General features: G+C 44.5%; 1 protein-coding gene across 2 annotated transcripts; it reads left to right on the top strand.

Annotated features, from left to right (window-relative positions):
• On the top strand, positions 1-11,451 carry zmp:0000000896 (caspase recruitment domain-containing protein 10). 2 transcript variants are annotated; one of them, XM_062407715.1, is made up of 24 exons: positions 1-127; positions 1,724-1,966; positions 2,762-2,899; positions 3,412-3,598; positions 3,747-3,885; positions 4,980-5,180; positions 5,288-5,407; positions 5,724-5,849; positions 6,072-6,251; positions 6,324-6,428; positions 6,770-6,806; positions 6,895-6,926; positions 7,012-7,100; positions 7,197-7,243; positions 7,352-7,472; positions 7,808-7,985; positions 8,184-8,307; positions 8,435-8,675; positions 8,855-8,924; positions 9,016-9,118; positions 9,222-9,380; positions 9,517-9,629; positions 9,850-9,965; positions 10,361-11,451. In XM_062407715.1, exons 1-24 carry the CDS (start codon positions 121-123, stop codon positions 10,566-10,568), a joined length of 3,084 nt encoding a protein of 1,027 aa, XP_062263699.1. In that variant the 5' UTR covers positions 1-120; the 3' UTR covers positions 10,569-11,451. The 2 variants fall into 2 exon arrangements, with proteins under 2 accessions (XP_062263699.1, XP_062263698.1); XM_062407714.1 differs by having other exon boundaries at positions 3,747-3,889; positions 4,984-5,180.
• The last annotated feature ends 434 nt before the right edge of the window (positions 11,452-11,885 follow it).

Here is an 11,885-nt window from a genome sequence, read left to right as displayed (position 1 = left end):
CTCGTGCCCTCTTTCCTCCCCAGGCTCACTCGGTCCGTGGAGCGGAGCGGGATGTGAGGACTTGACCACACTGAGATTTATACGCACGTTATTGTCACGGGAGATCCACGCAGCAGAGACATGAGCGGTAAGTCACTGTTTTCTCATTTTTCAAAGTAAGGGCACATTTAGCTGAGTACAGACCCGTAGCTGCTCTATCAATCAGTCACTACTGTTCAACTGCACCGTATAAGGCAGCAGGTCTTTACACTGTCAATATCAAATTATCCCTGGATCAACAAAACAAAGTCGTGTAAATCCCCATTATAATCTCTTCATCTTTCCTCTCGATATAAAGGATCCTGTGACAATGTGATTATTGGTGATATTACTTTTGAAAACCATAATTCAAGTTCTCTTATTTTGTAATATATTTATTTTTTTCATTTTGTGCATTGCTCTAATATTTCTCAAAACGTTTAACACAGTAATCTAAAGGTCTGGTAAATTTTGAAAAAGGTTACAGCCTTGCCAAATACAAATATGTATTTAATATTTAGTTAATGCTTCACACATAAAACCTTGTAGAGATTTAAAAACAAAGTTTATTCATCACACACTGTACATGTGTGAGAAATGACATTCCATGATAATGTATCGTGTCAACAGTCTTCAGAACTTTCTGATAAACAGCGTCTGACGTTCATCCTGTTGGAATTATATTTTTAACTTCCATTTTGTGTAGGTGCTATGAGTAACCTTCCAGGACAAGGTGATGGTAGATTAAGAATAGAACTCATCGTTTGAGTTTCAGGCGTGGGAGTGAAGAGGCACTCACCTCCGAGCAATGTCTCAAAATACTGTTCAAAGGTAGTGACTGAGATTCCAGAGCATCCAGACCTGCCCTAACCTGCCTGTTGGACCCGAGTGGCAGAAACTCACTCTGCCTATAGACACTGGGGTTAGATACTTGTAGGGCCATTTTCATGTTAACTTCCTCAATGGCTTCTTTTTGATTGTAATTTAAATATGATCACTGTCACGAGCCCAGATGTGTTTGCATATTCTTAAAATTCATAAAAAAGGAATTATAAATATTATTAAACTGCAGTCCAGGGTAAGTGGCCTGGTTTCCTCTGTGATGATAACAGATGTTAAACCAACAGAAATGAGACTGTCCTCAGCTTTTTGGGGGGGGGGGGTTGTGTTGTTATTTGGAAAGCTGGTACTTTGTTGAAACACTGTCTGACTCCTGCAGTGTCCGGTTTACTCACTTTCTCTCCGTCTCCCCCAGTGTGAAGTGAATGGGACCAAGAAGAGTCTTTGTCGGTTGTCCCCTTCTGTGACTTGTGGGTGCGCAGTATGAGTCATGCCCGTATTTTTCATTCCTGGGCTCTGAGGCACCAGACCACAAAGTGTCTCTCCCACTCGTTTATGACCCTCATAACATCAGACCCTTTGCTCTACAACAATTAAGATAACACAACGAAAACCACTGCTACCACACTTGTTCAATCATGCAGACATGTACTGGCTTTTACCTGATTTACATTCAGCTCTGTATCTGTGGTCTCTCCGAATTTTGTGTCATAATCTTATGTTATAGGGGGTTTATCTCTTTAGATGCCGTGGACAGTTTCCAGTCTGGAGCATCTTCTCATTTCTTCACTGATAGGATTTATCATTAAAAACAAAGTGTGTTCTTCCTGACGTCTCATCTTTGGACTCGGCTCCTCTCCTGCAGGTGTCTCCGTTTGGATGGACGGTGGGGACATGGCTCCAGAGGAGGCGCGCTCTGTGGCCCCCTGGACGGAGGAGCACTGCGAGGAGCTGTGGGATCGTGTGGAAGGAGTGAGACACAAGCTCACGCGCATCCTGAACCCGGCTAAGGTCACGCCGTACCTGCGGCAGTGCAAGGTCATCGACGAGCAGGATGAGGACGAGGTGCTCAACTCCACACAGTACCCGCTGCGCATCAGCAAGGCCGGTGAGAGGAAGAGGAATTCATTTGAAAACGTGGATTAATCAAAAGTATTTAACACCTCAAGCTAACTCATCAGGTTTAAAGAAGCAAAGAAGAAGCAAATCCTGCAAGAGGTGAAAGGGACAGGTCATGATGTGTCCTAAAAACAAGATGGATAGATAGATAGGTAGATAGATAGAGAGGGGACAACGATGGGGAACCAATCTAAAATCACCTTACGTGGCACTTTCTCAAAGAAGTGACTTAACGTTTGAATGATCGTGCAGCAGGTTGTCAGAGAGGAACGTGTTGGTGCAGATGAATGTTGCCAGAGCAAGATGAAAGACGATTGCAAGTAGAGGGGAGTGTGAAGGAGCGAAAGAAGAAAGGGATGAAGGAGAGCACTGATTAGTATCATGTCCATGTTCAAAATACCGAAACAGGAGGGGAAGATTCTCAGATCAAAGAGGAAGCTGTTCTGTGGTTTCTCTGTTTCAGATATGGTTGATTGCTTTTTCTAAACATTGTTGCTTTGTATACGGGAAAGAATTATCATAGTTTTTGTTCCTCCTCACCTGTGACAGCCAGACACAGGAGGCATCATGTTTGTAGGTTGTGAACGTGGACTAGCGGATGAACTGATGGATTGGTGTTTGAGGGTCAAAGGTCAAGGTCACTGAGACCTAAAAATTATATTTCTTGTGAAATTAGTGAGCTCAAAGGTCAAAGGCCACCGCAGTCTCACAAAATGAATCCTGACCCTAGATCTGCAGGGCGGTTATTCTAGTTCTGAGGATGTTTCTGTCTCCTGTTGAACAGGTCGTCTCCTGGACATTCTCCGGGGTCAGGGCCAGCGAGGGATTCAGGCCTTCATGGAGTCGCTTGAGTTTTACCACCCGGAGCAGTACACGCAGCTGACTGGGGAGCAGCCCACACATCGATGCTCCCTCATACTGGGTCAGTAGGGATTTCTGTGTGTCTGTGTGTCTGTCTGTGTGTCTGTGTGTCTGTGTGTCTGTGTGTCTGTGTGTCTGTCTGTGTGTCTGTGTGTCTGTGTGTCTGTCTGTGTGTCTGTGTGTCTAAGTGTTAAAACACTTAGAGCCCAGATATACAAACTGTGGCTGGAGAAAAGGTTTATATTTACACGTTACATAGCAAACACTAATGAGATGGATGCTAAAAAGAAATAACTTAGTCGTTAAGTGCTTGAACATGTGTTATATGATAAAGTTAAAATGATGCTCAAGTGCATCTAATGACTAGTGCATGTTAAATAGAAACAGTATAATGAAGGCTGAGAGATATTTGGCTCTGAGACAGAGATCAGAAGATGTGAGTAGAGATCTCTGCTCCCACAAAGGATGCTCACATTGTTTCAGGTTATCCACAGTGAGGAGTCAGGCGTATATTCACTTTTACCATCTCCATACATTAACCAGTAACCACCTCCTCCTGCCTTCTCTCTTCAGATGAGGAAGGTCCGGAGGGTTTGACCCAGTTTCTGCTCCTGGAGGTGCGTAAACTGAGAGAGCAGCTTCGAAACAGCCGCCTGGGCGAGCGCCGCATGTCCCAGCGCTGCCGGATGGCGGAGGACGAGCGAGGCCGCGCCGAGCTCAAAGCGCAGGAGTTACGTCAGAACAAACTGCAACTGGACAGGTTGGTTCCCAGTTTGAATCCTGCTATTGGGAGATGAAGAAGGAAGAAAGAAAACAATTCCTCCATAAGTTGTTTCTAGTGTCTTTCTACCGATGTAATCAATGAGAAAAAGTAAGAATGCGTCCTCTGGATGTTGTGTGATGTGAAGGCTGCGTCAGGACTGGGAGTCGGCCAGCAAGGAGCTGGGAAACCTGAAGGACAGACACCTGGAGCAGGCTGTGAAATACTCCAGGGCCCTAGAGGAGCAAGGGAAGGCCTCGACCCGAGAGAGAGAACTGCTCAGGCAGGTAGGTCGGTCTGCAGCAGGGGAGTAAAACAGACCTCTGCCCAGGAGGTTACGTTTTCACCTTCGTGCACGGGACAGATTACCACTGGGAGGGAGGATGTGGTCTGGGTCTGGGATCAGGGCACGGATCCAGGAATGTTTATACTTATACATTGCGTGATAGAAGGTTTCCTTTATTTCTCAGAGAATGAATCATCGATCTTGATAATAACGTTAAGGGGACTGTGTTTGTTATTTGGTGCAGATCAAAATAAAGATCTGGATCTAAGGAATTTAAGTGTGTTTTTATAAGCTGCAGGGGGTATGAACTCTCTGAGTGTTTTTATGTTTTGTTTAAACTTAATTTAACTTCAAAGAGTTACTGTGTATCTTTTGTTTACATGTTTGTCCAGCACAATCACAGTTTATTACTGAGAAACTCTGAAACAGCCTCTAACTTTTGACGATGAGTCGTTTCCTTTCTACCTAGAAAGACTTGCCGATGATAACCTCAATAGCAACAGACAGGAATTGTTTGTTTGAAAATCGTTGCAGGGATTTCATGCAGAGACAGGGAGACCCATTTTTCATTTTTATTAGACGGAGGGTGAGAGGAAAATAAATGTTTAATTTCTACATGTTTGGGCAGCGAGTACAGCAGAAGTGCCGAGGGTGGTAACAGTGGAACGTCACTGGCACGAAACTGCAACATCCAAGCTCCAACCCGTATTCCAGACCATCTGTGTTGATGCATTCAGCCTTTTTTATTTAGATTGTTCGCTGTCACAACATGTCGACCCCGCCACTGAACCACTTTGTTCTGAATACCTCTGAATACTTTATGCTCAACTAAATTAAATACCTAAAAAGAGGGTGAACAAAGTGTGTTGACAGACACAGGATACTCAGAAATCACTAAAATGCATTCACACAATGAATAAATAAAAGCAATAAGAAGACAGAATCACGTTAAAGCCATGAAAACAAGATGGCATTACAAGAAACAAATACAAAAAGAATAAAAGCACGTTCAACTTTAGGTTTTAGCCTTTTTATTTATAATTCAAATCAATGTCTGTGTCAGGTTAAGTCTTTATTTGCTCTGTCTCCATCCAGGTAGAGGAGCTAAAGTCCAGGTTGACAGAGGCAGAGAACCAAACCCTCGGAGCAGTGGAGAACTCATCGCCAGTCAAAAGGAACAGTGTGATCTCTAATGGAGTCAATGGTTCTCTGCCTGTTTTACCAGAGAAGCCACCGCACCGAGCCCTGAGCACAGAGACTCACATGAAGGACTCGGCTCCTGGCACTGGAGTCATCGTAGGTTTTTCTCTAATTTGTGATTTATCCTGAACGATTTCTCCTCTTCTGTTAGTGTTTTCTGTTTCTTATTTTGTTGTAAATGTGGTTTCTGTTGTTGACCTCAGGCTCTGATGGATATCTTGCAGCAGGACCGCAGGGAGGCCACAGAGCAGCGAGAGGAGCTCTGTGATATCATCACTCGACTCCAGGGAGAGGTGCAGAGCTCTGAGGAGTACAGGGACAAGGTAATCAGATTACTCATCAAACTATACATGATGCATTTCATCTTTAATCAAATTTTGATAGTTCCCCTCAGGATCCCGGTCTTTCTGTGTAGAGTTTGCATTTTCTACCTGTGTCTTCATGGGTGTTGCGCAGGGATTCCAGCTTCCTCCCACACAGCTCAAAGACATGCAGTTTGGGTTTAGGTTCAATAAAGATTATGAATAAACCATAGTCCATGATGAACCCCTCCCTGCTCATCTCCCCACATGACCCTCATATAAGTGGTAGAGATAATGCAAATAGGGGTTGGTTTCATTATCGTTCATGTTTTTGCAGCTGGAGTCGCAGTGTGAGCAGCTCCAGCTGAAGCTGAGGACTCTCCATCTGGACTGGGACACTGAGCAGAAGAGGAGTGTATCCTACTTCAACCAGATCATGGAACTGGAGAAGGAGAGAGACCAGGTCAGTGTGAAACCAGCTCCACGTTTAAATTTAATGTAGGGACCCTCTAGCCCTTTAGCCTGTTCCTTTAAATGCCCCTGTGTGTAGCCATCTTCATGATTACAGACTGTGGAGGTAGTTGTATATTTTGTAGTCAGCTCGGTTACAGTGTTTAGCCTGCAGCAGATTTCATTTCCCTCACATCAGCATGTGTCACGTGAACGTCCGTGCTTTTGGTTCCAGGCCATGCGGAGCCGTGACAGCCTGCAGCTGGAGTACACCGACTGTCTGCTGGATAAGAACCGGCTGCGTAAACGCATCGCGGAGCTGCAGGCCGACCTGGAGCAGCAGCAGGGGGAGCTGGACATCGAGAGGGAGAGGAGCCATGAGCAAATGCAGCAGAGCGACCACTGTCTGCACTGTGTGAGTTCACGTTAAGAATCCGACGATTTACACTGTAACCACAGAGTATTTCATGCAAACCCTTCTCCCCAGTCCCACCTGTCTCTGTGCAGTGAGGACCAGTGCTATGGCCCCTGCTGCTCCCTCGGCCTGGGCCTCAGCCCCCGGATCAACAGCACCAACAAGCTGCGGCGAAAGGTCAGCGCTGGGTTTCCACAACACCTCCTAGAGCACCTCCTCGCTGTAGGAGGTGCTGCTGTCAATCATAAGAGCTGTAGCTGCTTCTTTGCTTTCTGTGACGCATCATTTCCCAGTTGCCTTGGGCAGCACTAATGTGTTCTCTCATGTTGTTATACTGCTATGCAAGGAATGTAGCTTTCTTGACTGCAATGGGCATTTCTACAGATAGGTCTATTGTAGTGGGGATTATGGGATGCTGTGATTTACTTTATACAACTCTTTGCGAGTTCCTACCTGCACAACACCTCTCAGCAGCTGTGAGGTCCCACGATATTAACTCGTCCCTTCCTGTTTCACAGATGCCATCTACAGGACGAACCAATGAAAACTCAGAGGGTAAGTTGGGAGCACTGGCAGACGAGGATCTCTTTGAGAAAGAATGAACATTTTAAATATGTCTTCTTTGCTTTCTGCTCCTTCACAGATTCCAATTCAGAGGAGAATGTCCTGTTGTTGGTGAGTAATGAAAAGATCGACTCACTCATGAGCACAGGAAAGAAATAAGGAACGAATCACCCACTTCATTTACTTCTTTCCTCAGACAGAAGACGATGAAAAGGAAATAAACCGTCTCTCCACCTTCCCCTTCCCTCCTTGTATGAACTCCATCAACAGACGAGTCAACACAGAGTGAGTGGATCAGCCGTGAACTCGTCTATACACATTTCCTGCTCTTGCTCATTCTGACGTGATAACATAATAACTTGTTTTTTCTGCTCTGCCAAGGTTTGACTTGGACTCGTGGGGCAGTGATGAGAATGAGAATATTACAGGTACATTTGTTTCTGACATGTTTTTAAATGACGCGACCGTCAGTGTCTCCTCCTCCGCAGAAACAAACTGTGGCTCAGGTTTTGTTTGGTCTCCATGTGACTTTTCAGCTGAGCAGACCGAACCTTCCCTGTGGGATTCCAGGACCTCGCTTCACTCTCATCTCTTCCCCCCAGACCTGGTCAACCTGCCGTCAGCCTCCTCACCCCAACCCAGTCTCTCTGCTCCCAGGTGCAGCCTCAAAGCATTGACTGCTGTTGTTAAATGTGCACAGCAGCATCGAGCACCTTTGCGATAACACTGAGGATTAATTTCCCTAGCCGTGCACGGTCAGCGCTGAGGTCCAAAGGATTCATTGGATGCTCTCTGACCCAAACCACATTCTTCCATTACGTTCCATTTGAAATCAGTCCATTCTTTTTGTGTAATCCTACGAACAAACACACAAACATTTAAACCGACCAACAAACAGACAGGGTGCTTTACATTTAATTGAATATGAATAACCTCATTTTTAAGACTCGTTTATGTAAAGTACGCTGCTGTGTGTCCCTGCCGTCGTTCAGGATACCCCCTCGCTCGCCATCTTCAAGCCCCCCCCCCTCGCGGAACCACAAGAGTGCCAGTCTGGCTGATGGCATCAAGATAGTTGGCGGAAACCAGACAGGGATCTTTGTGAGCTACGTGAGAGCCGGTTCCCCAGCTGAGCAGTGTGGACTGAAGGAGGGCAGTGAGCTGCTGGAGGTGTGTGACGACTGAATGTGTTATTGTGAGCTGCATGAAGATTTGTGTATTCTTGGGACCAACAGTCTGCAGATGTGCATTTTTTGCAAGTGAAGGAAAATGGAAATGAAAAACAAGAACAAGTGAGATAAAAGATGAAAGATGAACTGAAAGAAGATGAGGTGGTAACATCCAGTTTTCTCTCCTCGTGTCTTCCAGCTGGAGCGGGTTCTGTTCGGGGGGGGCAGCGTCCAGCTCGGCCAGTGCACTGCTGAGGTCGCCCACTTCTCCCTGCAGTGGTGGACTGAGGCCTCGACACTCAAACACCAGAGTAACCCAGAGGGTGAGCCCATATCAGAGAAATTAAGATATAATATAAAACTTTAATACTGTATTTTTAAGAAGTAATATTAACTGACACCGCTGACAGAAGAGACTCAAGTGTCCTCTTCTCTGCTTCCTGTCATCAGCTTACTCCAGGCTGTGCTCCCAGCTCCAGTCCTCAACGTTTATGGGCGCCGACTCCTTCTACGTGCGCGTCAATCTGAATATGGAAGCCCACGGTGACCCGCCGTCTCTGAGCGTGGCCTGTGATGACATCATACACGTCACAGACACGAGGTACAAGGGGAAATACCACTGGAGCTGTTCACTCGTGGACCCACAGACAGCCAAGCACCTGCAGGCAGGATCCATGCCCAACTATAACAGGTATGTCAATCAGACCTCTGTTTGACTGTTAATCTAAAAACGCCTCAAATTTTCGCCTTTGAGAAATATTGACTGTACAGCTCTGAAAAACTAATATTAGCCTGATTTAGCCCCGGGCAACATATTTTAACTATGTAGATTGGAGTCCATATCCTGAGTTGCACTATTTTCTGTATCAGGGCACAACAGCTGTTACTTGTGAGGCTCCGGAAAATGGCCCTGGAGCAAAAGGATTTCAAGAGGAAGATGGTTAGTCTGCAAGAAGAGCAAGTATCCAGACTCTTACACAACGGGCGCCCAAAGTTAATCAAACCATCACATGTTTTATTCCCACACTCAGTTCTCAAAGAAAGAGTGCGGCCGTGTGCGACTGGTCAAAGCAGTGAACCCCAGCTGTCGTGGGATCGGTTCCTCACAGCAGGTCTTCTACACACTCAGCAAACGTAAGACCCGGGCACCGTGTTCTCAAAGAGCGACACCAAATCTGTGTGATGAGTCATATTTCACTCTGTATTAATGTGCACATATCTGCACGTGTCCCCTCAGGTCACGACGAGCACTTGATCCCTTATAGTTTAGTACAGCCGGTGCAGGTTCAGACCAGGAGGCCAGTGATCTTCTCCCCCTCTCTGCTCTCCCGTGGTCTCATAGAGCGGCTGCTGCAGCCAGCGACTTCTGGTCTGAGCTTCAACACCTGTCCACCAGGTAAACAAACAAACACACACATATACACACACACACACACACAAACACACACACAGCTAAACTTGAACAAAAAGGTTGACAATTCCTCATTTGCCCAACACATTCTACTCTTTCCTTTGTTTTCTGTGGTTTGCAGAGCCTGTCCAGGAGTCAGAGAGACAAGTCAAGAGCGTGTTCTTGTTGGATTCCTTCAGTCCAGAGCAGGCTCTGGGCGTACGGCTGGAGTCAATACAGGAAGTCATTAGTCAGGTAATACATCACTGTCGCATTCATCTCAATAAACAGGGTCAAACAATCTTTCTCCTTCAGGGGAGAGTGTGAAGGGTGTTTGTAAGTGCAATAAATAACCAATCATAGCAATTACCTGCATCACTTCTTTACTTATATGGAGAAAGAGAATGCCTGTGGTAAAACTAATGAATGCAGATTATTATGAATTATGAAGAATCTCCCTGTGTGTCTGTTTTAGGATAAGCACTGTCTGCTGGAGCTGGGGCTGACCAGTGTCGAGGGATTACTGAGACAAGGGATTTACCCAATTGTCATCCACATCCGCCCCAAGAACAAAAAAAACAAGAAGCTGAGGTAAGTGCTCATTCCTATGCAAGTAGGAAGCATGCATCACATCCTCATTATACAGGATAACACTTAATTCAGGCTCATGCAGGTTTACTGTACACTTACACACAAGTTCAAGTCCACTGTGACTTCCCAAAACACTTTTTTGGTGATTGTGTCATCTGACCTCAGGGAATTTGTTGCTTGTCATTTGGAGTCAAAGATCAACTGATTAGATTTCAGTGTTCAAAGGTCAGGGTGACCTCATATGAATCTAAAAAAATGCATGTAGACTGAAAACTGCACCTGTTAGTGAGGCATACAACCGCAGGATGGCAAATCTAGTTCATACCTTCCAAATATTCAAAAACAACCTCTTTTTTAAATATGTAACTATTAGTTTTCTACGACATTTGAAACAGGAAGTTTTTTCCACGCTGTGGGGAGGACAACATGATGGAGGAGGTGTGCCAGGCCGAGGAGCTGCAGCTGGAGACGCTGCCCCTGCTCTTCTACACCCTGGAGCCCAGCACATGGAGCTGCACCGATGAGCTGCTGGCAGCCATTTGCAACGCCATCCAGAGCCAGCAGAAAGCAGTAGCATGGGTGGAGCTGGACAGGCTGCAGTAGAGGAGAGATGAATAAAGAATCTGGCACCAAACAACAGTCAAGTCTCTGGAGAGGATTAATATAAGTGATTAACATTTACTGTTAGATCTCCTTACTATTCTAAGTGAGTGAAACTGACATATGTGCATGTAAATAAACAGAAATTTCATTATTCACACCTATTTAGCCCAGCTGGACTGTCTAAATTGTCTAAAAGTTAAATCATCTCTCAGCAGAGACGTATCTGCAATTAGTTGTTTTTAATCAGCATGAATTATGTATTGTTTCTTTTCTTTTTTTTACTCAAACATGTGAAGTTATAATATATAACCAACATGCACTTTCAAAATAAGATTTGAGGATCACACAAGGTGCTAATTTTTTCCAGCACATGCGTCAGAAGTCATGAAGACAGTGAAGCTGTGAGGATGCAGAGAGGATGAAGGCTCAAGTGAAGGAGTTTGTTGTAGGAACAGATGTAGGGAGGGTAAAAATCTTCTCATCCACACTTTGAATTTTTTGTATAAACTGTCCTTTTTTTAGTTGATATAATCTTTAGGATTTAGGATTATCACAGATCATGTCAAAGTATACAGATGATATAACTGTAGATATATGAACACATTTTTTAAAGGAAAAACTTGTAAGACTGCAGGTCAGCGAGTGCATTGTTTTACGACAGAAGCTTTAGTTGTGACCAAATTAGTCTATGTTGTGACTGACCTGGTTTTTTAATTCTGTTTAAGAATAAATTAATGAAAAATTAGTTTTACTTCTTGTGTCCTTAAATACATAAAGTAGCCTTGGCAACCTTGCAAGGGGCTATACAAATCTGTTATTATTATTATTTGAAGTTTTAGAAGTAGCATTACATCTGCCAAAAATACTGTGATTAATTTGTGCTACTCCCTTCCTTTTCTTATAAATAAATACTTTAAACATTCACACACTTCTCCTTTATGTTACATACTATTTATTCTAATCAATGTTATTTTGTTGATGCGTTCAGTTACACAAGTTGCCAGTCTGCTGATCTTCACAAATTGTAATTTGACAAACACAAAATCAAACAACAACATTCACCGGCCTTCTACAGGGGGAGTGGAAAAAGCAGCCTGAGCTCATGTTTCACTTCTACAGGGAAATAAAACATATCCTCCATATTCACAGCAGCCAAAGTCAAAGTGAACTTTATTGTCAACGCACAACAGGAAGTGCACCTATACAAAAAGACAAGTGGACAAGTTTGACCTAAAGACATGATTTTAACAGTGAATGTAAACTTGACACTGGTCAATATTAACAGGTTCACTGGTCACGACGTGAAGAACCAGTCCA

The sequence above is a fragment of the Platichthys flesus genome, chromosome 16 (genome assembly GCF_949316205.1).
Source record: "Platichthys flesus chromosome 16, fPlaFle2.1, whole genome shotgun sequence".
Taxonomy (NCBI): domain Eukaryota; kingdom Metazoa; phylum Chordata; class Actinopteri; order Pleuronectiformes; family Pleuronectidae; genus Platichthys; species Platichthys flesus.
This window is presented reverse-complemented; position numbering and strand designations above follow the sequence as displayed.

Bases quoted from the DNA above. Each gene is read 5' to 3' on its own strand.
- zmp:0000000896 (XM_062407715.1), top strand. The intron at 1,967-2,761 runs GTGAGAGGAAGA...CCTGTTGAACAG, and splicing joins GCTGCGCATCAGCAAGGCCG to GTCGTCTCCTGGACATTCTC. The intron at 5,408-5,723 runs GTAATCAGATTA...ATGTTTTTGCAG, and splicing joins CTGAGGAGTACAGGGACAAG to CTGGAGTCGCAGTGTGAGCA.